At 38.3% G+C, this 27,787-nt stretch overlaps 1 protein-coding gene across 1 annotated transcript in view; it reads left to right on the top strand.

Moving 5' to 3' along the window:
• LOC127621107 (zinc finger protein GLIS1) overlaps positions 1–27,787 on the top strand; it is a 114,668-nt gene that overhangs the window by 75,002 nt on the left and 11,879 nt on the right. The window contains exons 5-8 of the mRNA XM_052094564.1: positions 968–1,129; positions 6,760–6,870; positions 8,459–8,627; positions 14,994–15,150. Coding sequence (XP_051950524.1) covers positions 968–1,129; positions 6,760–6,870; positions 8,459–8,627; positions 14,994–15,150 — 599 coding nt within the window. The remainder of the gene's footprint in view (positions 1–967; positions 1,130–6,759; positions 6,871–8,458; positions 8,628–14,993; positions 15,151–27,787) is intronic.

Here is a 27,787-nt window from a genome sequence, read left to right as displayed (position 1 = left end):
ATACAATAGATGTACAACTAAACAAGAGGATAAGTACAAATTCTCTACAGAGTCTCTACAAATTTTTAAAGAAAAGGTTAGAGTGGGCAAAGAAACACAGACATTGGACAACAGATAATTGGAAAAGAGTGTTATGGATCTTAACCCCACTTAGCTTTTGTGGGATCAGCTAGACTGTAAGGTATGTGAGAAGTGCCCGACAAGACAGCCACATCTATGGGAAGTACTACAGGAAGCATGGGGTGAAATGTCATCTGAGTATCTGAACAAATTGACAGCTAGAATGCCAAGGATCTGCAAAGCTGTCACTGCTGCACGTGGAGGATTTTTAATGTCCTGACTATACATTATGATCAGTTGAATGCCACTTTGGTGAATAAAAGTACCAATTTCTTTCCATAAGATCAAAATCTGTACATTATTCCAAACTTTTGGCCACCGGTGTATGAATATTATTACATAAGCATTGTATTGCATAGCATAGCATAATTAAAACTTTTCTTAGCCTTTTGTGCTATTACTTTTAGGTAACTTGCCCCAATGTCATTTTTAGTGAATTATGAAGTCAGTTCCTCTCAAGTTCACAAAGGTATCCTAGCACAATAACCACAGGTGTAGTTTATCACATTAACTATGGGCATATGCTACTAACATTGACAACCAGAACGTGTCCAAATACTTTTTGTCTCTTATCTATTGTATTATATTTTATAATTAAGAAGTAACAAACTTCTTCTGTGAAATGTGTTGCTTGAAAAGTGTGCATGGGCTGTCTGTTAAAAAAATAAATGACCCTAGTTTTATGATTTTGTTTTCTAATGCAGTGACATTCATATATTTTGAAGTGTCCCAATACATTTTGAGGCCACTGTATCATGTCAAGGGAACATCTTGAAAAATTATTTAATTTCTGAAAAGCATTTGCATGATGTAGTTTACTGATGGCCCTTCCCGTTCTCTCCCTCAGTTTGAAGGGTGTAACAAAGCTTTTTCGCGGCTGGAGAATCTGAAGATTCACCTGCGCAGTCACACAGGAGAGAAGCCTTACCTGTGCCAGCACCCGGGCTGTCAGAAAGCATTCAGCAACTCCAGCGACAGAGCAAAGCACCAGCGCACACACCTGGACACTGTGAGTAGACAAAAACAGCCAACTCTGACCTGTATGTCATAGCTGAAACCCGAAAGAAGTCACTCAAAAACAGTCAAGAAAACACACACTGCTTTTTACTGACAAACAGTAAGTTAGACACCATCCTGAAGGTAGACATTAGTCATAAGCAAGTCCAGACAGAATCTGCAGAATTCTGTGGAACGGATTTAAACATGGTAAAATATTAAAATGACTAATTACATTTTCCATTTAGTTAGTACTCACTCAAAAATATTTTAAAGTCCTTTAAGAATTAAGCATTATTGGCCTGGGGCACCTATATTGCCTGGGGCACTGGAATAACCTCCAGATATTAGGGTTCCCCTGTTTCCAAAATCTAAGTTTAACCCCTGGCAAACAAACAGGCAAGGGTTGGGATTTTGTAGAACTTTGGTAAAGTTCACACTTAAGTTTTTAGTTGAAACTCAATCTCAACTGTTTTCTGTTCCCTTACGTCATATTTTTTCCAAAGCATAAGGTACTAGAGAAAATGTTTTGTGTTTCTGTGTAGGAAAGCACCATTCAAGTCTGGTAAAGAGGTGTAGATGTGGCAAAATAGATGTTTCAACCAAAAACGTATTAGTGCTGACCTGGTGTTCTGTGGGTCAAGAGCCTTCAGTTTTTGTTAGAAGTTCACAGCAAAAATCTCGACCTCTTGGTCCATATGGACATTACAAACAGACCCATAACTGTAATGATTTCTACCGTTCTTTGACCTAGTTATTAATTTTCCATGCACAAAACTTGCACAAAAAGCATCTCTCTATGAGTTGACGAGGGAAACCTTGTTATATCACATGTCATTTAACACCACGAGCCGTTTGTAATAGCAATGACACATAGCAGATAGAGAAAGAGAGAGATAGAAAAGAAAAAGAAACAGAGAAAAAGGCAGACATGTCTTGTTTGTGTCCCATTCCCACAATGTGAGGAAAAAATAAAAGTGAAGAAAAGCTTGATTTAGTCATCCCTCACTCTCCATTCCTGGCAGAACCCTGCACTACATCACATCGCAGTACAGCTACCACACTGCGCTACCACCACACTGCCATGGCCAATTAGCCCTTCGACTCCAGATGCCCAGTGCTGCACATTAGCACACCTATACACCCTGCCACAGCCTCCCCACATGCCTCATATACAGCAATAAAATCACTCTGACTGTAATGATATTTATTCTTTACAGAGCTTTTTTCTTTTTTCCGTTCTTAACTTTCTCTTTTTCTGTTTTCAGTGTGTTTAGATGGCAGGGGGATTATATGGCATTGAACAGTGAAAACAAATAAATGCGCAGAGACTTGCTGCCCTGCGAGTGGCTTGTAAAAACAGCATTATTTAGAGAACGAGGGAAGGTAGGAAAGGAGAACTAATAAAAGAAGCCTATCCACTTTCACTTTAATGACTGCCTCTGTTTTTGAAAAAAGAGAAATGTAAAATACATGGGAGAAAATTACCTCTGCATGTTTTGGACCAAAAACAATGTTTACCAATGAGAATTATGAGTTAAACTGATATATACTACCAGTCCAAAGTTTGGACACATCTACTCATTCTTTGTTATTACTGTTTTCTACATTTTAGAAAGATTTAGAAAGAAGTCATCAAAACTAGTCATCGACATATATGGGATTTTTGTGAGAGAACAGGGTGGCCGATTTAGTTGTTATCGCAAAATAAACCCTGACAGGGTGATCAAGACTTGTATCACCCTGAAGGGGTTTATTTTGCGATAACAGCTTGCTGACATTACATTATCCTGCTTATTACGTGGCTACTAACCAATTAAATAAATAAATGGAGATAAAATATGAATTTGCGTTGTTATTACATGAGAAGAAATAAATAGCTAATCAGCTGAACTTCACATCTAGCTTCCAGTGTTCTGTTGGTGTTTATTTTGTGAAAATGACCATCTGACTCATCATTATCCAGCCTATTGCAAGAGTTCTTACCAAATAAATAAATAAATGGACATAAAACATTGATTTGAGTTCAAATTATTTCATTAGCTTACTTGTAGAGATCGCAGAGTGATCTGAGAAGCAGGAAAATGACTCGCAATTCCAGGATGACTCGTCTGATTCGTCTTAATCCCCAGATGTGCGGTTGTTACTTAGAGATATTAGACCACTAGATGGTGCCATTGACCAATTAGAATCTAGTTTTTCAGAGTGCTATGTACTATATATATATATATATATATATATATATATATATATATATATATATATATATATATATATATGATATTACACAAAGTAAATGACATGGACATAACACTGGTAAAATTACATTTAAAAATGTTGTAAGATATTTTTGTATATTTGTATTACTGTACATAGTAATACAGTATACAGGGATGGTATGTGTGCAATTGCATTTTCTCACATAAAGAATGATAAAACTAATTGCACTGAGCAAAGTGACTTTCACAATAATAATGACCAAGTACATGTACCGCACTTAATGTGCTTAAAAAAAAACTTAAATATAAATGTTGCTTTCTCGTGCCGATCCAGTGAGAGCAGCAATCTCCTAAACGCTTCCAGTGTACACAGCAGCATCACTGCCTGCTTTCGTCATGGACTGACCGTCACACAATATTCATGAATCAGAGGTAAACAGTTTTAATTCAGGCTGATTTAAAGGTGCACTCATTAACTTTTGTGTTTGTGGCATCTTGGACCTACAGTGACATCCAGCGGCATGGAAAATCAGTAGTACTGGCATTTTAGTAACAGATGCGTTGTAGAAATACACAATACAAAGTCAGCCATGATTAAATTAATTCAAGAGTGAAGGTGTCCAATATCAAGGTGGATACTGAGATTAAGCCAGTAGTAATGGGCTGGTCATGTGATTCTACCATTGTGGCCCTCCTGAGAAGACCTTCTCCATGTAGAATAAAACTTTTATAAGGTTACTGATATGACTGGAGTCTTCATCTCTTGTGATTGCTCATAATTTATACCTATGTTTCAAAATGACTATTAATTTATTTAGGAGTAAAAAGTTTTTAATGAGGAAAACATTGCTGAGTGCACCTTTTATGCATGCTTCACAGCATGAAATCGCTAAATATGCATTCTTTTTGTGAGGTTTGTGAACTAAATCTTTGAAAGATATTCAGTCTGCATGTTTGGAGACAGTATATAATATAATTTGTATTATTATTTGCCTTTTTATCATTAATTAAGACAGTTAAAAGTTACAGGGAACTGTTGAGGAGAGAGAGAGAGGGACTTTAAACATAATGTGTCTGCTCATGCATGTCTACTGATTATGCGGTACTGTTTAAATTATACGTGGTTTCATGGGGGTCTATTATCACATAAAACAAAAGAACTGTGATCGGTTATTTTCATGTCTCAGATGGCTCCTTCACATGCAATCAGGCAATTCTCAGCACCATCGTGGCTTGCGAAATTAATCAGCTAAACTGGAAAATGTATCTACCGATTGGATCAATTAATAATCCGAAATATTGGTCAATTTATCAGTCAAGGTCAAGGTTTCTTTATTAGTACTCAAGGGTAAATTTGTTGACAGGAGATTCAGCAATCCATAGTTAAGACAAGACAACATCACATCACATAAAAATTCAGAAGACATCAAAACATACTTTAAAACAAGTATCATCATAGCATCAAACTGGTATTAAAATATAGGGACACCTAAGAATGTCATGGCAAAGTGCTTCTACACACACACACACACACACACACACACACACAAAAGTTTGGAGTGCCATGCATGGCGAACTGCATCATCTCATCTAGTTTTGTTTAATAGTGCAATGGCTGCAGGTACAAAAGTATTCCTGTATCATTTTGTTCTCCACCAAGGGGCCACAAACCAACAGCAGGAGCGAAGGAGCTGAACTTTGCTATGTAAAGGATGGGAATAGTCTTTTAAAATAGAGCTTGCATTATGTTGCATCTGTGTGGAGTAAAGAAATGATAGGTTGAGTTGAGATTCACCTATATGCTTACTAGCCCACTTGACAATTTGGTTCAGAGAATTTTAGTTTTTTAGAGACAGGTTACCAAACCATGACACAAGGGAAAAGGACAAGATTGATTCAATAAAAACCTGATAAAAGAGGGTCATCATGGTTTTATCAATGTGAAATCGGGACAGTTTTCTGAGACAAAACAGACGCTGATGTCCCTTTTTACGTACTGCCTCATAATTCTCTTCGAAGGTCAATTTGGTGTCTAAGACTGTCCCAAGATACTTGTAGCTTTCTACACAGTCCACAGCCTGGCCTTTAATGATCGTAGTATCATAGATTTAAGCACGAGTTCTAAAATCTATGATAAACTAGTGATATACTGTTGGGGTCAACCATTAATCAAAACTATGAATGTACACAAATGGAAGTATGGGAATTATGTTGTGACTAAATATGTTTAACTTTAACTTAATTTTTTTAATTTCTTGAGTGAAACTTTGCCTAAATTACTGCTCTGCACACACTGGCTTTCTCTCAACCAACCGTTTAAAACAGTTTTGAAGGACATCTGATGTATGCAGGACACTTGCTGGCTGTTTCCTTCACTATCTGTTCCAACTCATCGACTGAATTAATTTATTTTATTTTATAAAGAAATGATTTAATAGACATTATTGAGAGGCTATTTTTCTACAAAATCCATTTCAAGCATTTAAAAATTTGCCAGATCAAAGAGTTTTGTGAGAGACATAAATTCAGTCAAGTGTGTCCAAAATGTTTGTACCTGTAGCCCAATATAAATGAGTATTTTTATAAGTATGCTTGTGTGACATTTACCAGAAAATCTCTATTCTTCTTTCCTCTTCCTGTGTCCTCTCAGCTGAAAGGTAGGGTGCTGTCTTTCCTCTTCCACTATAATTCTTTATAAACTCTCAAATTTTTATTGACACTCAATTTAAAAATTTAAATATTAAGGCTTATTGCTGGATTATTACATTGTTGTTTTTGTTTTTTATTAAAAACATATTTCTTTTGAAATTTAAAGGTAAAGTGTGTAATCTCTGCAGCACCAGCTTTACCAAGCGGAATTGCTAAAACAATGACAACAACAATTTCCCAAACACCATTGGGGCGGCCAAAACTAACGCCATTGGTTGAATCAATGTTGCTGTGTTGGACTGGTCAGGATGCTCAAGCAAACAGAATTTTTTTTTGGAAGCACCACAGAGCCACACATCAACAAAAAAATAGCTTGTTTAAAGTTGTCTCTGTATGGGGGGAATAATCGAAAGTATTTTAACTTTGGAAAAAATTACACACTTCACTTTAATTCATTTGACTTGAAAAAACCCATCTGTTTTGGGAGTTCAGAATTTTTTATGTATACTTTGTCATATATATATATATATATATATATATATATATATATATATATATATATATATATATATATATATATATATATATTTTTTTTTTTTTCCATGCCTGTTTAAAAAGAAATGTTCACCAATGACCCTTATTTCTTATAAAATATTATTATAACACCTCAATTATAATTGCCTAATAGAATGATTAATTTTGTGTCTGTGTCCTCTTTGTGGCTAAACTGCATATAATTATGATTCCTAGACTCATTGTGCATTTCCTGTTTCAGAAACCATATGCGTGTCAGATTCCAGGCTGCACTAAACGCTACACAGACCCAAGTTCCCTCCGCAAACATGTAAAGATCCACTCTGCCAAAGAGCAGCAGGTGCGTAGGAAGGTAAGAACGACAGAACATCTCAATATGTGAACTAAAAATTGTATCTATACAAATCATTTCATCAGCACATTAGAGCGCAATTAGCTCTTTGTCTGAAGCTGGCTTTACCACCAGCCTTGAGAAAGTAGACATTTTTCATGGTCAATTCTGTCTTTATCATGGCTTGGTGCAGTTGGTTCTACTTAGGTTTGTCTTTGAAATTCATTTCCCCAACAATAGATAAATTCTGACCACATTTCAGCATCTACATGGTAAAGAGTGCATTCTACATTAAAGTGGGTAATTATAAGCAGAATAGCCTCATTGTTAAACTGGTCTAAACGACAGTTGACTGATGCGTTCTTCTTGCTTGCCGTTGTAAGCGGAAACACATGTGAGCGTGTACCAATGTTAATAAGCTGTGCAGTGTTATACCCCTGTGGCCAGATGTTGTGGGCCTATGTCAAACAAACACTCCCACTCGATCTATCGCAAGCCAGGCCAGTTAAAGCATGCTTTGGCAAAAATACTGAACCTCCATTACGTTCTATGAATAGCTGAGAGTACAAAGATTTTAACTGTAAGACATGCGTTTGTGTTTCTGCATTCGAGATGTTATGATCATTGCACAGATTTTATTTATTTTACAATCTTATTTAATGAACATAAATATGAATAGCATCGATTACATTATACAACAGTTAATTCAAATTTAACGGTTTAAGTAAAAAAGTTAATTCGATTAGATGGATAGATGGATGGATGGATGGATAAAGAGAAATAAATAAAGAAAGAAAGAAAGAAAGAAAGAAAGAAAGAAAGAAAGAAAGAAAGAAAGAAAGAAAGAAATTGCATACTACAATCTGAGCTTTTAAAGTCAGTCTAAAAGTCCTGAACACATATGGCCCCCCAAACTCTAAACAAATGTTGCATGTGACGCATGATTACTCTCAGAACTTTGTATTTTAATGCCTAATGAAGGAAACAATCAGTCACGCATGCTAATTTCGTTTCTTCACCAACAAATGGGACCTCTCCTCCCCTTAGTATCCAGTAACGGGGCATCCCAACCTGTAAGCCGAACGATGGATGTGTGAGTGGGGGTATACCCTTTCCCTTGTCCCCTCATGTTTCCAATCAAAGGTTCCTGTTTGTGGTGAAGAATCGTTCCTCTCTAAGCTTGTCATTTCCTACGCTGGGCAGTGGGGGATGTCAGCACTGACTGATGTGTTTTTTTTATGGAAGACTTTAGTTTGGGTCCCGTCCAGTTTACACAAGCATGTCTATGTTCATTCTCCCTATCCTCATTTCTACTCTCACGCCATCACACTCCAGTATAGACGTCACCGTACTTCAACACCTTGCACCAACTAAAGAGGCCATTAAAGTCTTTAGCAACAGGATGTTTAGTTTGTAATGGGAATTCCTCCATTCAACATAGAAAACAAAATCTGTTTTGAGATCAGTTACTGTACTTTGCTTTGTGAGAATAGAATATGAATGGTGAAAATATTAAAAAATAATAATTGTGAGTCTATTTCAATGCTAATACAATGTTTTGGTATTCCTATCCCTAAAACTTTTGATTGTCTTTCTTTTTGATTGACAGATGAGGGCCTGCCCTCTTTTAGAGCCGGATGCTCTAAGCGAATGTCTGTCAATGCAGCATCTGCATGGCCCCGCCCCTTCTCAACATCCCCACTGCCCCACCCCCTCACAGCACTCTCTGAATGGGAAAGAAGGACGGTCTCCAGCACTTGGGCAGGAGATGTTCACAGGTACTGCTCACTTTACCCTTCTCCACTAATTCATGTCAAACTCTTCTTTTGAAAGGATATGAAATGAGTGTGGTTTAAAAAAAATAAACATAATGGATTTGAAGGATGGATATTTAGTTTCGATCATGTATTATAATCATGCATGAAGTAATTAGTGGTGCTTGCCAAGGCAAGCATTAATATTATTATTGTTCTTACTTGGGTTTGGAGATTTGAGTGACCCCGTAATTCTACAAAATTAAAATTAAACTTTGGCGTGTGACTCATCCAAAACTGTTTGTGCTATGGACACAATCATGCCTCAAATCTTTTGGCTTGTTGGGGAGAGTTGTCCCATTACTTTTCTAAGGGATCAGACTCCCATAGTCCTACATTAAATAAGGGACCCAAGTCATGTCTAGGGACCTGAATATCATAGAAACTTGATAGGGTAGACTTTTTTTGACTGAAAGTTGATAACTAAGGGTTTTCTTACAATATGTGGTTTCTTGCAACTGGGCCCTGTTCCCGAAATATGGCCAGAGTCCCTCCTTCAATGCAAGTCTATATGTTTTATTGTTTGTCAGATGTAAATCTGAGATCTGAGCTTAGAAAAGTAATAGCACAACTCTCCTCAACAAGCCAAATTATTTCACAATAGGAATCATTCATGTTTAATTAAATGATTAATACTTACAATTTGGGGTTTGTTGAAATCCCTAGCATCAAGTATGAGCAAAAATAATAGTGATGCTTGCCTTAGTAAGCGCCAATAATCATAAATGTGCTTAAAAATGAATCTAAATATTTCTAAACATTCTAAAGATTATGTTGATTGTAAGTTTATACTTTAACGGATGAGATCAACTGCTGGTTTCCAAACCTTCACTTAAATTGAAAGGAGACATTATTGTATGTATTGTAAATCTATAGCATACTGCGTGTTTTTGTAGAAGCGTATGTTCGTTCTAATTTATGTATCCTGGGATGTTTTGTGGAGATGGGTAGAGAGGTTTGTTCCATCCACCCTACAATGTACCAAAACCCAGATGTGTTCAAGTGTGCATTCATTTGCAGAACCTTTTATGCGATCCAAAACCAATAAGCTACGATTTAACAGCTCAAATGGACATGACAGAATAAAGGGGATTGTAATGTTATGAAGACCATATGCTATGATAATATTGCAAACATATGCAATGCACAATCTGCGTTAGATGTGAATTTTCCCATGCTACTTCCAATGTTACACAACACATGCTAAATCAGTACTGGAGATTTACCTTAAAATACCCATATATGACTCATGACTTTTTTTATTCAAACAGAGAGAGGTCAAAGGATAAAACTTTCCATGTTTTGCATTGTGTTTGTTTTGCATTAGTTAAACCACAGTAGTTATGGCCCTCCCTGTATTTTGGAAGTGACATTTTTCTGTTTTGTTCTTGTCTAAAGATTGCATACACACTACATGGCCAAAATTATGTGTACACTAGTGTCATGTGTTGGACTTTTGAAATGAGGAGGTAGATTTTTCTTTTTTTTTTTATCCAATGCAAATCCATATTTCAGTTACATTTGATATTTACTTAGTTTTCAGGTTAAATCCATTCATAAATCTAAAGGATCACAATATGTAAAAAAACATAGGCCTATAATTTGTATGTTCATGTATGGTTCTCACTGATGAAGTCACATACTGCAGGGACTGATAAACGCACGGTCCTACCAGGCATTTACCCAGGGCCTCTGAACAGCAGGGGGCCCTGGCGAGCTGCAGAATCTTTACATTTAACAGAATTGTATTTATTTATTTACAAAAACATTTTTATTTTACAGTAACAGAGCAATTTCAAACACTTTATCATATGATTCGTTTTGCAATTGTTATTAATTAATAATTGGTACCTTGATAAAGACTTGTTGCCGAATCGTTCCATTACTTGCAGCTCCAAACTTAAGGTGTGCGTTTGCTCCAGTGTCTCTCTAAAAAAATAGTAAATTAATTAATAATTGCCAATTAATAATAAATAGGCCTTATGCTGCTTAGTCAGAGCCCTCTGGCTTAGTGGTAAGGAGCAACTAGTGGCGATGATGGGAAATAATTGTGTTAGGAAGCGTTAAGAAACACGTTTTTTCAAACTAAACAAAATGAATTGAAAAACCAAAACCAAGTGGATCTATTTAAAGTAAAACTAAAACAAAAAACAAAGCAACTTGCTTTTTGTTGTTGCTATAAAAAGTGTACTGGTAAGAGACCCAAATGTAATGACATTGTGGAAGGCTTTTCTTGAAGGGAAGCAATAAAGAGATCCATCAGCTAAGGTAAGAACACTTAATTTTAGTGAGCTTGTTGATATGTTGTTAGTGTTTAATGTATTGTCTTCTGATAGCATGATCTGGAGAGACTTTAAATCTATAGTGGATACTGATAATAAATGTAATAGTACATAAGGCGGTTTTTTGTCTTATCTTTAAAATGCGTTGTGATGTGTACCCCCCAAGTCGCATTATCTTGTCATTAAATTACGTTTAAAGGGCAATATACATGTAAACAATGCTTTGAAAAATGCACTATGATGTGCTAAAAATTGCTCTGATACATTAAACAGCACCGTTGAGATAAATAGCGAGATATTCATCACGTCATGATGCGCCACAGATTCCCAGAATGGGCTTGTTAAGGCATCTGTGTCCAGGGAATCCCGACATCTTAATCTGTCCCTGACATACTGTACTTGCATATGTGTGCAACAACATATTTTTCAAAATACTACAAGAATGGCTGCTTTCATGTATGTTAATAGTGACAGTTAAGTAAACGCACACCTTAGATTCAGAGGTGCAAGTTATGGAAAAGATTGCTTACGGGTCTGTACACAGACCGGTATATTTAAGAGTAAGTGCTCACAAGAAACCGACTCACTGACACACCCATGTTTTAAGTAATTTCAAGATCATTTGTACATGTCCAAAAGTGGAGTTGTCCGAGTTGGTTAGTTGCTTACTCTGTAAATATTTTTCTTCCATTAGCTCGTCCAATTCATAACGGTCTGCGGAGACCCACTGCGAGTGCAAGAGCATGAAAGGGCGGGCACTATTGCGTTGATTTATTGACAGCATATTGAACAAATCAGTGCAAACTTGAGGCAACATATCCCCTCGCGTGACTTTTCTCGGCTCACATTCATGCCACACTTTAGGAGCTCAATATAATCGCTCTACACTCAAGGGAGGTGTGAGAGATGCTGCCTCCCTCTGAAACTTTATCTGTTGATGTCGCTGTTACACAGTTACTTTGGAAATATGTTTGTTATACACATGTTATACGCGCTTGAGCTCACATTTCATGATATTTTATTTATGCACAGTCGATTATTTTTCGCACACACATTTTTTGAGGAGTCACTGCATCCCTTGCCTCCTCGGAGATAACGCCATTGGTCAACACCTGGACTGCAAAAACCCACCTTACAACAAGAAGGTCCTCGGTTCCAATCCTGGCTCACCCAGGGCCTTTCTGTCTGGAGTTTGCATGTTCTCCCGTGTTCTCGTTTCCTCTGGGTGCTTCGGTTTCCACCAACAATCCAAAGATATGCAGGTCAAGTGAATTGTAGACTCTAAATTGCTGTTGGTGTGAGTGAGAGTGTGAATGTGTTTGTCTGTGTGTGTTAGCCCTGAGATAGACTGGCCAACTGTCCAAGGTGTTTCCCTGCCTTTGGACAGAGAAAACTGGGAAAAGCTACAGAACTGCCTGTGACCCTATATAGGACAAGCGGCTATTGAAAATGGATGGATGGATGGAATATTCTGGGTTCAATATAAATTAAGCTCAATCGACAGGGTTTGTGGCATAATGTTAATAACCACAAAAAATTATTTAGACTCATCCCTCCTTTTCTTTAAAAAAATGTAGAAAACAGTGAGGCACTTAAAACTGAAGTGAATGGGGCCAATGTTTGGAGGGTTTAAAAGCAGAAATGTGAAACTTATAATTTTATAAAAGCACTCTTTCAAAAAATGAATTCTTCTCTTAAAACTTGTGTATTATTTGAGCTGTATAATTGTTTAAATCACTGTGGCTATACATAACTTTACTAAACTATAGTGAGTATTTTAACATTTACGGAATGGCCACATTCACTTCCATAGTAAGTGCCTCCCTGTAACCCAGATTTATGGAGGGATAAGTTGAAATTCATTTTTGTGGTAATCAACATTATGCCACAAATGCTGTCAATTGAGCTTAACTTGTATTGAACCCAGAAATTTCTTTCACATGTTCAACAAGCAGATATTTGGGTTTCAAAATACTTTTGGCTATGTAGTGCATTTGAAAATAAATCGTTTCCATTAAGATTTCATGAAAAGCTGATATTTGCAAAGGTTTGAGTAACGATTCACACCAGAATACAAGTAGGCAAAAAGTACAACAGAACAGAGGTCTGTGTGAGAGTAATTTGAAGGACAATTGCAGAACTCCCCACCATTAAAGCAGCCCTGAACAGAACACACTTTGCACTGTAAAAGCTTCAATCACCCCTGACGCTCCTTGTGCCAGGGAAAAATAGAAGTCCTGGCTTACACATCTCTCATTCCCTATGTTCAAAGAGGATAAGTTGTTGCTTCAATGTGCTTCAAATGTCTTTTGCCTGAAGGACCTGTTATGTGGCTGTTTTGTCTTGTTTAAAGTAGAAGTTGTGGTTGTAGCCAAGATGCCTGCATCTAATGTTCCTGATCATTCTGCTTTGTTCCATGGCCAGTAGAAAAAGAAAAGTGAAGTGGGGAAAGGGTACCTCTGTCATTTTGTAATTTGCACGTATATGCTGTAGGCCTGTGATGACTTGTGTATTTGTGTATGTACTGTATGTTTTTAGAGAAGTGTTTCTGGCTGCTCCAGATTTTAGATACAGTATGGCCAATTATTTTTTCATTTTTACCCCAACAATGAGAACATTTTCAAAAGAAGCCAAAGCAGGATCAACTGATCTTCTTTTATCCCCTTCACCATCCAGAGTGTGTTCCCTCCACTCCCTCCAGCAGATAACAACTAAAGCAATCATGGCCATTACTTGTTGAATGCTTCCCACTCTGGTAGCAGATGTTAGGGCTAAAGGGGAAAGCATTTAAGGACTTTGATTGATGATTTCGGGTAATGAATCAAGTTTGTAACCAGTTCAGAAAGCTGTCAGATAGGCCCTGCTTCCACTGTAAAGCATCTGGAGAGGAACACAAAAAGAACGAGTGTGGGGACGAGCCACTACAGGACTGACAATGCATGGCTGTCCCCTCAGAGGGCTTCTGGAAAAACAATCACTGGGTAAATTCAGAGGAGCACATTAAAAGAGGGAGCAACTGGGAACGGTGTCTGCCTGTAAGTCTCTTAGGCTGCACAAGAAGCCCAGGGACTGAAGAATCTCTTCACATTATGAGCAACTATCATTTTCTGGCTTCAGTTTTGTACAGTAGTAAAATCTATGGTAGGATGATATTTGGATAAGTTAGAACTCTGATGTACGCTGTTATTTCCATTATAAACTGTGGATGGATTTGCATTTTTTTGCTTCAAGGTTCTGTGTCCTTGGTCAAAGATGAGCCTACCTGCTTCATTCATTCATTAAAGACCCATAAAGTCGCTTGACAAGCTCAGTTTTCTTGTCATGTGTTGATGAATTTCTGATTGTGACAAGAAGTTTAGACGAGGGACATATTGAAGGTTTCATCAGTTATTTCTTTAAATAGCCAATAGGCTTTATTTACGTCATGACCATGAATAATTTTTTGCTTCTAACTAGTTGATGGCAAGGTATTAGGGGGAGGGACAATATCATTTAAGAGAGCATTTGATTGGATAATAATCTGCCTAGTGCAAGATGAGTCATCAATATTTTGTTACATTTTCCACAACTGTACATGTTAAAAGTGTATATCTGATAGAGGTTACTTTTGTCAACTTTTAAGAGTACCCTAGCATTTAAATAAATTCAAAGCAATCAACATGGACTTTGGCCAGAAAACTCCTATTGTCATTTCATCTGCTTTTTTAATACAAGTAGCTTAAAGTAGTTCTGTCTTTATATATTAGCTCTGCCATTCTGTATTTCAAATCAGCTGCGCTATCAAAGATGTTATGCTCAAAAACCCCAACAGTCAATCAAAGCCACTCAGCACGGCAACACAAATGATGTACAGTAAATTGCTAACAGCACCGTACAGGAACATTTTATTCAATCCAAAGGGTCTTGCTTGAATCTGTGTTGTCATAACAAGTGCTTGTTGCCATGAAGATCTGTATTGTGGGGATTTAATTTGGTCAATGTGTAGTTTGCAAGGAGTCCTTGAGGTTGATCAGGCATGTTTTGTGCATTAGTTTTGTTTGTCTTCCAGGCCTATATGCTGGCTCCAACCCGACACACAATGGAACCCCACTTGAGTTGCTCTCTCCTGGACCTGACATGCCCCCCAGGCAGCCCCGCCTGGATCGCGACATCGGCAGCCCCCACCATCTGTCCCCGCTATCTGGCCTGGAGAATGGCCACGATGGGTGAGTACCTGATCCACTGAAATTCACGTTTACTCCCACTTGCAGTGACATAATTTTAAAGTGGATGAGATAAAATAAGATGATGTTAGAATGGAAAATGTTTGTCATCACAGATATCGCTGTAGTCACTGGCCACATCCACACTAATATATTTTCAGTTGAAAATGCATTTAATGTTTGTTGCAGTTACATCTCTCACCTACATTGAAATGCCATTTGTTCTCCACCAAAAATAGAGAATTAGAAAATAGAATTTTTTTTAACTTGACACTGCATCTAAAAAACACAGCGCTTCTGAGTGAGATGCTGAAAAACAGTGAGACACAGCACAAGGGTCAAAGACGTCCATCTAGCAGGGCTTCACATTAACACCCACCAAATGCGGGAAGAAATCAGCAGTGGTGGGTAACTCTGTTGCTCATACCTGTCACTTTGGTGGGTGATGTTACGGGATTTTTCCTGCATTGAAAATTCTGTGAATGTCAAATTTTTTTTGTTATTATCTTGTGTGCAGTGCTTTATAAGCACTAAATATGCTTTTCATATTGGACACACTTATATGTGCAGAGCAAAGGAAGAGTGGTTTCGCGCGAACCAACGTAAGTGCACATCAGCGTGCTTCAGAGATAGAGCCAGATCTCTGGGATAGCGTGATAGAGTGAAACTTGCGAGTCAATCAGGCTTCATTCGATACTTTGGCGGAGACCACAAAACTTGTGAATCCCATTTGAATTCTACAGAGAATGTTCTACTTTAATGCGACATTAACATTTCCACTCAAACTGCACTGCACTTACAGCACTGACGAGGTAAAGAGGAGACAATATTGTATCATGCACCAACATCAGTTACAAGGCTTTTTAAAATACACATCATCAACCTTATTAAAATGTTTTTCACAGCAGTACTGTAACTGGTATAGATTCTTATAAACTGGTATAGATTCTTATAAAATATATAAGGGTGAATCTACCAGACTTTTATTAAAACTGTAAAATGTTAAAGGTTTCTAAATGTTCTTAGGCTATTAGGTTTTTTTATTTTTAGGTTTTTACAAATGCTTTTTATTTTTTTACAACCTAATATCTACATTAACCTAACAGTAATGGGGAGCCATCCATGGTCTTACCTGTGGTTATGGCTGTCAGGATCCTGTCAACTTTGTCAGTCAAGCTTATTATTGTGACAGGATCCTGACACTTATTTTCTGTGTCTCTGTGTTTGGTTATTTTCCTTGCTGTCTGCTCTTCTGTCTAGTCTGTGTTCCATGTTTAGAGCATGGTGTCTTTAGCCTGACTCTTCGGTCTTGTTTCTGAGTCGGGATCCAGACACTCATACTCTATGTCTTGCCTTTGTGAGCGCATGGTTTCATGTTCGGTTTTGGTTCTCTTTCCATATGTTCATGTCTGGTCATGTCTTTTGTTTGAGCACATGGCTAATGATGGCTTCATTGCCATGTGCTCTATTGTCTTGTCATTGTGTTTGTCTTGCCATGTGCTTCCAGACTTCGCCTCCTTGTTCCCTCATCACTCTCCCTCGTTTAGTCCTTGTTAATGTTAATTAGTTTCACCTGCTCCTCATGCTTCTTGCTGTATATATATTGTGCCTTCTTCCCTCATGTCTCTACCAGATTGTTTTGTACCTTTGTGAATGTGTCTGCCATTTTAGCTCCCATGTTTTGTTCCTGTTATCCAGTCGGTCCTGTTTTGTTTTAGTTTGTGGTTTCTCCCTTGTGAGTTTTACGTTTGCTTTTTTCTTTTTAATAAAGCCCTTTAACTTACTGTGACAGGGCAGAGGGCGGGGCCGGGTTGTGATTATACACACCCGGTCCCTAATTAAGCCTCCAAGAGGGATAAAGGCCGATTGCGGACGGTGGTGCGACGAGAGAGAGATCGTTTACGGACATGTCCGTCATGTGTGTGTGTGTATAATCACGACCCAGCCCCGCCCTCCACCCTGTCACACTTACCTTCTGCATTTGGGTCCTTCCTCAAAAACTGTGACAATGGCCTTATTATTACAAATGCCACTTTATGTTTAAAAAAGACGAACAATAGTAAACTTAAAAAAAAAAGCAAGTACAATTTAGATTGAAGGGCTTTAAATCTGTATTTCTGTAAATTATAGACAAATTATTATTGACAAAGTCATCCTACTGTTCTAACTATGTTTGCCTTCAGATATTCTAAAATGTGACTACCATCCCTAGAGTTGTGAGTTTGAATCCAGGGCATGCTGAGTGACTCCAGCCAGATCTCATAAGCAATCAAATTGCTAGGGAGGGTAGGCTCACGTGGGGTAACCACCTCCTGGTTGCGATTTGTGGTTCTTGCTCTCAATTTACTCGCATGATAAGTTGTGGTGGATCGCGGAGAGTAGCATGAGTCTCCACATGCTGGGAGTCTCCGCGGTGTCATGCACAGCAAGCCACATGATAAGATGTGTGGATTGACTGTCTCAGAAACGGAGGCAACTTAGACTTGTCCTCTGCCACCATGAGGACCTACTAAGTAGTGGGAATTGGGCATTCCAAATTGGGGACAAAAGGGGATAAACATAGTAATAATAAAAGAGGTGTCCTGCTAAATGCAGATTATTCTTGTTCAAATAAAATGTCCAAACAAATGCTTGCAGTCGCCAGTTATCTTTATCAGTTTTTATGTGGTGGGGTTTTTGGCAAGTAAATTTGCTGAGTTGCTAGTGACTTTGGAACACCATTAGCCACAGTGGCCAGTGATGCAAAATATTAATGCTGTCTAGTGCATGTTTAAAAAGAAACACAATTTAAAAACAGCACAGATGGTCACAAAAAAGGCATTTGGTGTGAATAACCCATAAAAAGTTGAAATAGGAAAATTATTCTTTAGACTCATCATACCTGGAAAAAAAAGAGAGGATGTCTGCTAAGCCCCTGCCAATATTCTGGATCCCCTTTCTGATGCGTCTCTAGAAGAGTCTTTGAGCCATGATTGCATCAGAGTTTAGTTTTTATTTTAAAACCTAAAAAGTACTAAAAGCACCTTCCCATGTCTTGGCGGCTTCATGTTGCTTTGGAATTCAGAATATCAAAAGGATCAAACCTCTGGGATATTTTGACTGTAGCAAAGTGGTTAGGTCTTTCTTATAACAGGAGATTCTCTTTGGTAATATGTACCATCTAATGTGTTTTTCACTGTGTGTAATAACTATATTGATTTAGTGGCCTGGATTTATTTACAATCCAAAGCACCACCGGCAGATTTTTCTCTTGTCCATACAGAGCATTTGTTTTCATTGTAACACTGTCCTAAAGTACACACCCTAGAACACACATCACTCCTGCATTCGATGCATGCAGCTATGCTCTTCCCTTGCTCTACCACAGCCTACAGTATGTATTTATCCAACAAATCTAGATTAAACTAATGTCACCTTTACACAACATAAACCATCCAACACCAACTCTGTGTGCTTGGCTTCAGTTTGGGGGTGTCAGTGCTGTGTAATTAAGGTAGTAGAGTGTTCCCAAAAAAGATTCTGTCTATCCTCAAGCTGTTTTTAATGTCCTGAAATGTTCAGAGGAATACAATGGAGTGTAATGTGTCCCTAACAGCTCAGTGAACTGGGGCATGTTTCCCATTAAAAAAAAACCTGATTTCCCCCTGGACCAGCCAAATTGAGCTGCAAATCCAGTGTGTCATCGAGAGGCGCTATGTGTATAGTGACAGAGTTGCTGGAAAAGAGAGAAAGTACATCTGTTCTATTTAAACATTAGGAGAAACAGATTTGAATGAGTTTTTTTCTGTTCTTCATCATAGTAAACTGAAAGCAATAGTGCAGTGTTAAGTAAATTAACTAATTTCACCCACATTTGAGAATGGAAACGTAATCAGGAGTTTATAAACAACATGACATTATTGTAATAACAAAAGATATACAACGCTCTCTCCTTCTCTCATTCTCCCTCTTTCCATTTTTGTTCCTGTAGCTCAACTGATAGATCACAGCGCTAACAACATTTAAGGATGTAAAGGAATATTTAATTAACCATACACCATATCATAAACCTATTGGTGTAGTAAAAATGTAATCTCAGAGAGCAAATGCAACCTCCAAATCGCTTTTGTTTATTTGAGCAAGATTACTTTATGGTTTCTGTGGGACCAGAACCTGTGTCTTGTAGGTTGCAGTAGTGCCACAAGAAAAGCAAAACTGTTTTGAATTGATGCAACAATGTGTGATGGGAGATGGCGCTTGTCAGTAACTCAACAGATTAGGGTCAATATTAGGGTACTGGATAGCAGTGTGTTAGCAATGTGTTGAGTTCCTATGTGATCAAGCTGGATAAAACATGTACATTTAATGCAATAAAAGTCACTTTGGATGTAAAGAATTGAATGTCAAATTGTAGCAAAAAATTCTAACACACACAAAATGTGCCCAGCCAGCAGTGAGTTGTCAAGCTGTTTCAAAACTCTCTGGAAGGTGAGCGGTTTTTACAGCTCAAAAAAAGAGAAAGAAAAATAAATAAACTCCAGAAAATTAGCGAGCCGTTTTAGCGATCCACAAACAATTACTGCCTCTTGGAGGAGAATGAGGGCTGAACGAAACGGGCTCAGGGGATACTCATGTAACACTATATGGTATTGCGTTGAAGGTCATGATGACATAGAAAGGGATCTGCCTTTCACTGACATTTAAGTCTGAAGTATAAAACACACTTGCATGAATGCAACAATGTAAGATTATTCACACCCTTCACACACAAAAATTTGATGAAGATGGACATACTGTATATGTTGGAATAAATGAACATATCTTGAGTTAGGAATGCTATGGTATTTTATCTACCAAGTAAGTGACTCCATTATCCATATATTTCTCAACACACCAAGTGTAAGCTGTCATTTGAGAACTTCTTCATTCAGCTGTGTTGACAACGCAGTGTAACGAAAACTGCCAGCGTCTTATTTGCGGATGTCATTAGATTTGCCCTTTCCCGATCAATGGATGTTTACGCACATTCACGTGCATATAGCACACTTTATCCTGTCCATTTAATGCAACATTTCTGCCAGGACCTACAACAAACCAGGTATGAAATGTCTACTTACATTTGCCTGAAGATGGAGCATGTTGATTTACATGTTTAAAGCCTAGAGTATACACTCGGCTGCCAAAGTCAACAGCAGCCGCTGCTCTTGTTTTTCTCAAATGGTTAAGCAGGACATTAAACATTTTGACACAATTATCTAACTTGCTTGACTTGCTGCTGCAGCCTCTGACCTCATTGCTAAATGTGTTTACCCTGGCTGAAATGGCCCATTTGGACTCCTTTTACTTTGTAAATACTAGTGTCATTTTCTGGAACTAATATTAAAAAATACATCTAGCGGTCTCTGTCGTGTGGATGGTGTGTGGAGTTTAAGATGGAGGGAGGCAGAGTTGTTTGGCTTTCACTCTGGGGAGTGGCTCCAGTGGACTGTTGGGCTTGATGGGTGGCATTAGCGCTTCAGCTTCCTGCCATTCCTTATTTTAAAATATTCAAGGTTGCTTAAAGGATTTTTTACCCTGAGTGGTACCAAAAAACATTTGCACTTGTAAGTCATATGTGTGTGTGTATATATATATATATATATATATATATATAAAACTATACCAAAATGGCATTTATTTTATTCTCGACATGCAACAAGTTATTTTTAACTTGACACAAACACTAAACAGTGCCAGTCCTGCACGAGATGCTGAAGAAACAGTGAGACATGCCGCAACAGTCAAAGACATTCGTCCAGTATGTGTTTGCATAGGAGAACAATGGGAAAACAGAACAGATGTGCGCAAATACACGTTTGGTGTGAACAGCCCCTAACTCGTCCTTTCGTGCATGTCTGTGAGTGAGAGCACGTGCATGAAACAAGTTCAGTAGACCTTTTTTTCCCCATTAATTACAAACCCGTATCCGAAGTCCTACTTGAAATCTGACCCAAACCCGACCCAAATCCATCAGGTTCTCAGGTCCTGTCGGGCCCGGGTTGGGTTGCAGACCTCTAAAAAATATAGGGAGCCCCTAACCTAACCCTTTCCCTAACCATGAGTGTAAGTGATGGCCCCTTTCTGTGTTGTCGCAACCCCCATTTTTAGTAACCGCACTTCCTTCTGGAGTAACTCTGCCCTCTTATGGAGATTGTGCCCCCATTTGGAAATCTGTGGCCTGCAGCTATACCTACTTGCATCTCTCTGGATACTGATATGTTTGTGTGACGTCATGCATATTTCAGCTAAATCGGAGTTGAGGATTTCCGCATGAGTTTCCAAGTTAGAAGTTCGAATTCAGTTGCTGTTCCGTTGCAATTTTTCAAGTAAGATCTTTGAAATTCCCACTTTCCGAGTTGAATTGGACGCAGCTTTACTTTGCTAGGGTACCTGTTTAAAATTGCAAGAACTGACTTCATATATCAACTAAATAGACTTTAAGATCAGTTGGTTAAAAGTGATCAGGAAATAAATGACTACAAAAAGTGAAGTTAGTTCTAAGAACAGGCCATGTAAAATGCCCCCTGGTTTGGTATTTTATATCTAATGCAATGATGTTCAGACATTTTTAAATGTGAACTAAATGTCAAAAAGTACATTTTGGTGCAGTCTCGTAAAAATATAGTCCTAAAACAAATTTGCATTATTTGAACTACAGCCAATTACAGTGCGTTTCCATATCAACCCCAGATCTAAACAGTAGCACTAACACATCTACTCGTATCTTAAGCTAATTTCCCTGCCTGATTGCATGCTGAGCTTTTGAGTACTTGAGTGTTTAGAAACAAGCTAAAGCCTCGGATCAGCAAGGGCCTGATCTCTCACGAGTGGCTTTAGTTTGCTAACCAGAACCAGAAATGTTCCCACTGACCCGTGCCAAGCCAGCAGCCCCTTTGCTTTCAATCTGAGTGGCTTATTGTGAGGCAAAGGGGATATTCATGCTTGCTTGTACTCGCCGTCTCCCAGCGGAGCACAACCTGACAGGTGATACAAGTCAAACTGGGAACAAAGCACTCATCCTCATGAATCTTCATAGGAAAAAACATCTTGATCTGCTTTCTCTAGCCATGTCATCGGTTAGTCCTGGAGAATTTGTGCATGTGTGAGCGTAATGATTACCTCGCCTCTTTCACGATTTGTAAGGTCTGTGACCCCTCTAACAGGGATTAAAATGGAATGTGACTTTACAGGGTTCACAAATGAAAGATTTTCATTACTCACAGCCTGCATTTAATAACAGTATATTTCATCATCCAAAATGTAACTTTTTAAAGTGTGTACTGTAGATCATGTCTCAACATAAAGGGATAGTTAAAGTGGAATAGTTTCACCCAAAAATGAAAATTCTTTCATGTTTTACTCACCCTCAGACGTGTATGGCTTGGATGGCTATGGCTCTAAATATTTTTAGGAGAGTATCCCAAAAGAATTTGTCTTTGTGACAGAAGCCTCCAGTGCACAAACAATACAGCAACAACACATATAATAATAACAAAATAGAATACAAATAAAAAGTAAATATCAAATAAAGTATATATAGAAATACACAATATCTCTCTCTCTCTCTCTCTCTCTCTCTCTCTCTCATATATATATATATATATATATATATATATATATATATATATATATATATATATATATATATATATATATATATATATATATATATATATATATCCACTCACCTAAAGGATTATTAGGAACACCTGTTCAATTTCTCATTAATGCAATTATCTAATCAACCAATCACATGGCAGTTGCTTCAATGCATTTAGGGGTGTGGTCCAATCTCCTGAACTCCAAACTGAATGTCAGAATGGGAAAGAAAGGTGATTTAAGCAATTTTGAGCGTGGCATGGTTGTTGGTGCCAGACGGGCGGTCTGAGTATTTCACAGTCTGCTCAGTTACTGGGATTTTCACGCACAACCATTTCTAGGGTTTACAAAGAATGGTGTGAAAATGGAAAAACATCCAGTATGCGGCAGTCCTGTGGGCGAAAATGCCTTGTTGATGCTAGAGGTCAGAGGAGAATGGGCCGACTGATTCAAGCTGATAGAAGAGCAACTTTGCCTGAAATAACCACTCGTTACAACCGAGGTATGCAGCAAAGCATTTGTGAAGCCACAACACGCACAACCTTGAGGCGGATGGGCTACAACAGCAGAAGACCCCACCGGGTACCACTCATCTCCACTACAAATAGGAAAAAGAGGCTACAATTTGCAAGAACTCACCAAAATTGGACAGTTGAAGACTGGAAAAATGTTGCCTTGTCTGATGAGTCTCGATTTCTGTTGAGACATTCAGATGGTAGAGTCTGAATTTGGGAACATGGATCCATCATGCCTTGTTACCACTGTGTGGGGGATGTTTTCTTGGCACACTTTAGGCCCCTTAGTGCCAATTGGGCATCGTTTAAATGCCATGGCCTACCTGAGCATTGTTTCTGACCATGTCCATCCCTTTATGGCCACCATGTACCCATCCTCTGATGGCTACTTCCAGCAGGATAATGCACCATGTCACAAAGCTTGAATCATTTCAAATTGGTTTCTTGAACATGACAATGAGTTCACTGTACTAAAATGGCCCCCACAGTCACCAGATCTCAACCCAATAGAGCATCTTTGGGATGTGGTGGAACAGGAGCTTCGTGCCCTGGATGTGCATCCCACAAATCTCCATCAACTGCAAGATGCTATCCTATCAATATGGGCCTATCAACATTTCTAAAGAATGCTTTCAGCACCTTGTTGAATCAATGCCACCTAGAATTAAGGCAGTTCTGAAGGTGAAAGGGGGTCAAACACAGTATTAGTATGGTGTTCCTAATAATCCTTTAGGTGAGTGTATATGTACAGTATACAAATACAAATCTATTATATACAGAAGCAAGGGAATGTAATGGCAGAAGAGGTGTGGTATGTTGGATAAATATATAGACTAAACTGTGTATTGCACATAATTATTGCTCAGTGGGGCAGTTTATCTGGTCTGGGCTGGGTGAGTAGGGTCCAGAGTGATTTTTCCAGCCTTTTTGGAAGTGTGCAGTATTTGAAGGGATGGGAGGGGGGGCAACCAATAATGCAAAACTCTCCTTGTAGTCTTCTGAAATTGATTTTGTAGCTGCACCAAACCAGACATTTATTGAAGTGCAGAGGACAGACTCAATGACTGCTGAGTACAACTATATCAGCAGCGCCTGTGGCAGGTTAAACTTCCTCAACTGGTGAAGGAAGTACAAGCTCTGCTGGGCTTTTTTCATAATGGAGTCAATAACTACGTTTCCATCCAAGGATTTTTTGCGGAAAAAGTTTTAGCGCATCAAAATAAAGCTGATGGAAATGCACATTATCGCTAAAATGTCACAAATGTCGACGTAATATTTTTCTGTTTTACTCAATCGAATAAACTCTATGTCGATACATCAAATGTCGCGAAAAAATGGTTTGGAAACACTTTTTGTCGATAAAATTGGCATTGACGCAAAAATGTATTATCACATGACAGAGTTATCCTGTGTTAATCATGACGACAGTATTGAAAGCCAATTTATTGTACGTGATTATGGATTGAACTTTACAGCATATAGAGCCGATCTGCAAACGTGACACTTCCAGGAGTGCCAACACAAACATCTGGTATTATGCACATCGACATGTGCACGGAAAACAAATGAATATCCACTCTTTGTGATTAATTTAATCACAGTATCCATCCGTTTATTTATTAAAGTTACTTTTCCACACCATTCAAAATAAAAGACGACAGTCACGAAATTAGCCCACAAAACATAAAACAAATAATTTTTGTGCACAAAGATGTTTAAAATTAAGAATAAATACACAATTTATTATTTTTTTTTTCAAGTTTAAGTTCATCGCACTTTGGAGCCGATTAGGGGCGCACTGGCCATCGGGAGAATGGAGCGGGCAGGTGGGGCGGCCGCAAAAGTTTCCGAATGGGCCGAGATAAGCTAAAATGAGCTGCCACGTTATGCAGAATGGATCATAAAACGGCGCCACGATATGCACAAAAGGACAGCTGCCATGTAAAATCCCAGACCGATTTCTCTTCCCAGTCCAGCCCTGAGTGTGAGGGATAGATGACCCCCAAAAAACTAAAACAAGAACAAATCTGTCCTCATCCTATGTTTTTCCAAGCCAATATTAATTTATTTTCTTCCATGGAACACAAAAGGAGATATAAGGCAGAATGTTCAGTCTCAGTCACCATTCAATACATTGTATGCAAAAAAAGATTCAGTGAAAGTGAATGGCAACTGAGACTAACTAGTGTCTAGCATCACCTTTTGTGTTCCATGGAAGGAAAAAAGTCACACAGGTCTGGAACAACATTAGGGTGAGAGAACGATGACATAATTTTAATTTTGGGTTAGCAATCCCTGAGCTATTGGGTTCAAACAACCAGTTCTGGTTCACTCTCATCAATCAAATTGTTTTGTGGTCTAATTTACTATGTCCCACTTGAAATACAGCTCTTAGATCCATTTGGTGGTTACTTTCTGAGCCAGACATAAAGTAAATGTGTTCTTTTACATGGACCACATACAGTGAATCATATCCAGAAGACTCAAGTTCACTGAATCGAGTCTGCTGAGTAAGGACTGACTCATGTCAATTGAGCTATGCTCTTGGATATTCACATGTTCCCATGGAGTCATATTCACTGTATCGCACTTAGCATTACACATTCCAACTTTATTACTCAATCTACTTTGAAGAAACACCATTTGTAAACAATTAGTTCACAAGTAAACTATGTAGGTTTAGGTCATTATGATTTGACTTTCCTATGAAGTCATCAAAGTTTTACCACTTTTCATCAGAACTCACATTTTCTATAGTTTCCCATCACTATTTAAAGCATTAAAGTGCCCATAAAGTGTCCTCAACCCCCTAAGTGACACTAACTAATTGAAAAAATTATAAATGTTTCAAACAAGTTTGAAAACACTCCCCATGGTGCTGACCAATCTTCAGGGATGCAAACACATGAGCATTGGAAAGGTGAGAAAGTCATAGCAGGTGTTCCAGATGTATAATTTCTATTTATTTGTTGGTTGTATTTAAAGCTTTTTGTTGTATTGTTATATATATATATATATATATTTTTTAAAGGTGGTGTGAGTTGTTTCTGCGCTACTATTGGGGTGTGGTCTAAAGCACATAACTGGTAATCTGGTAATCAGAAGGTCGCTAGTTCGATCCCCACAGCCACCATTGTGTCCTTGAGCAAGGCACTTAATTCCAGGTTGCTCCGGGGGTATTGTCCCTGTAATAAGTGCACTGTAAGTCGCTTTGGATAAAAGCGTCTGCCAAATGCATAAATGTAAATGTACTATTGGCACCAAATGGAATTACAAAAATAAAATATGTTTTCAAACAACCTTTGCCAACACTCCTCAGTCTGATTCGCTGTGGACAAATTGGCCATTCTAAATAAAAGATGATAAATGTTTAACGTCATAATAAAAAAGACCACTATAATATAAACACCAGACAGAAAGCGTTGCAGAGGCTTGTCCCATTACATTTACATTTATGCATTTTGCATTTTACCCAAAGCAACTTACAGTGCATTATTACAGGGACAATTCCCCCGGAGCAACCTGGAGTTAAGTGCACAAAAGCTGACTTTTTCTGCATATCACGTTGCCATTTTGTGGTCCGTTCTGCATAACGCAGTGGCACATTATAGTTTATCGTGGACCATTCAACCCATTTTGCGGCCGACCCACGGGCCCGCTCTTTTCTCCCGATGGCCAGTCCACCCCTGATTGGTCCCAAAGTGCGTCGGCCCACCAGGAAAATGCCGGAATGCCAGATTACCAGTCCAGCCCTGTTAGCGGACCTTGAAGAGATATTCACGGAATTTGACAAAAAGTGTATTGGATTAAAATGACACACTCCACCTTTAAGTTTTTGTCTTAGTCACCCTTGACAGTGATGAGCGACAGAAATTTTGTCAATTGCTACATTTCTATTTCAATGCCATTGCACCTAGCCTCGCCCATTGTGAAATCTCATTGGTCCATAATCCCTCTCCACTTAACTGTACATTTAACATTAAATATATTTTCATTGGCTGAGATTGTGTTATGTTGCACTGCAGTTTTGTGTTCAGTGTGGACAACAACCTTTTGACAGTTCTTTCCTCAATCCTCCAAATCAAAATCCATTGCGTACAGCAAGTCAAATGTATAAAACCTTTTCCATCACTTCCAAAGCTTCTATATGGATGTAAACTTGTGGGTGATCTGCATCTCAGAGGCCGTATAACATTTATAAAGTGAGAGACGGCAGCCACAAGGGTCATTGAGTGTTGTAGCTAGAAAGAGCCTGTGAAAAAGAAGATGATCTGTGAGGGTACATATTGATGGGAGATTAATCCTACATATGAAAGATTCCCCTCATTCCTGCAGCCTTAGGTACAGCTGGCAGTGATTAAAGCATGATTCACTTTAGCTACACATAGAGGCTGCTTGTAAAAATATGAACAGTATAACTGTTTCCTGAGCTTGTGCTGACAGCAGCTCTCAGGGGGAACGTTACTGCAGTGCTCTCCACAGAAACACATGACCACGCATCAAATAAC

This window comes from Xyrauchen texanus, chromosome 27 (genome assembly GCF_025860055.1).
Source record: "Xyrauchen texanus isolate HMW12.3.18 chromosome 27, RBS_HiC_50CHRs, whole genome shotgun sequence".
Taxonomy (NCBI): Eukaryota; Metazoa; Chordata; class Actinopteri; order Cypriniformes; family Catostomidae; genus Xyrauchen; species Xyrauchen texanus.
Note: the sequence above shows the minus strand (reverse complement) of the source record. Positions and strands in the feature narration are given on the sequence as shown.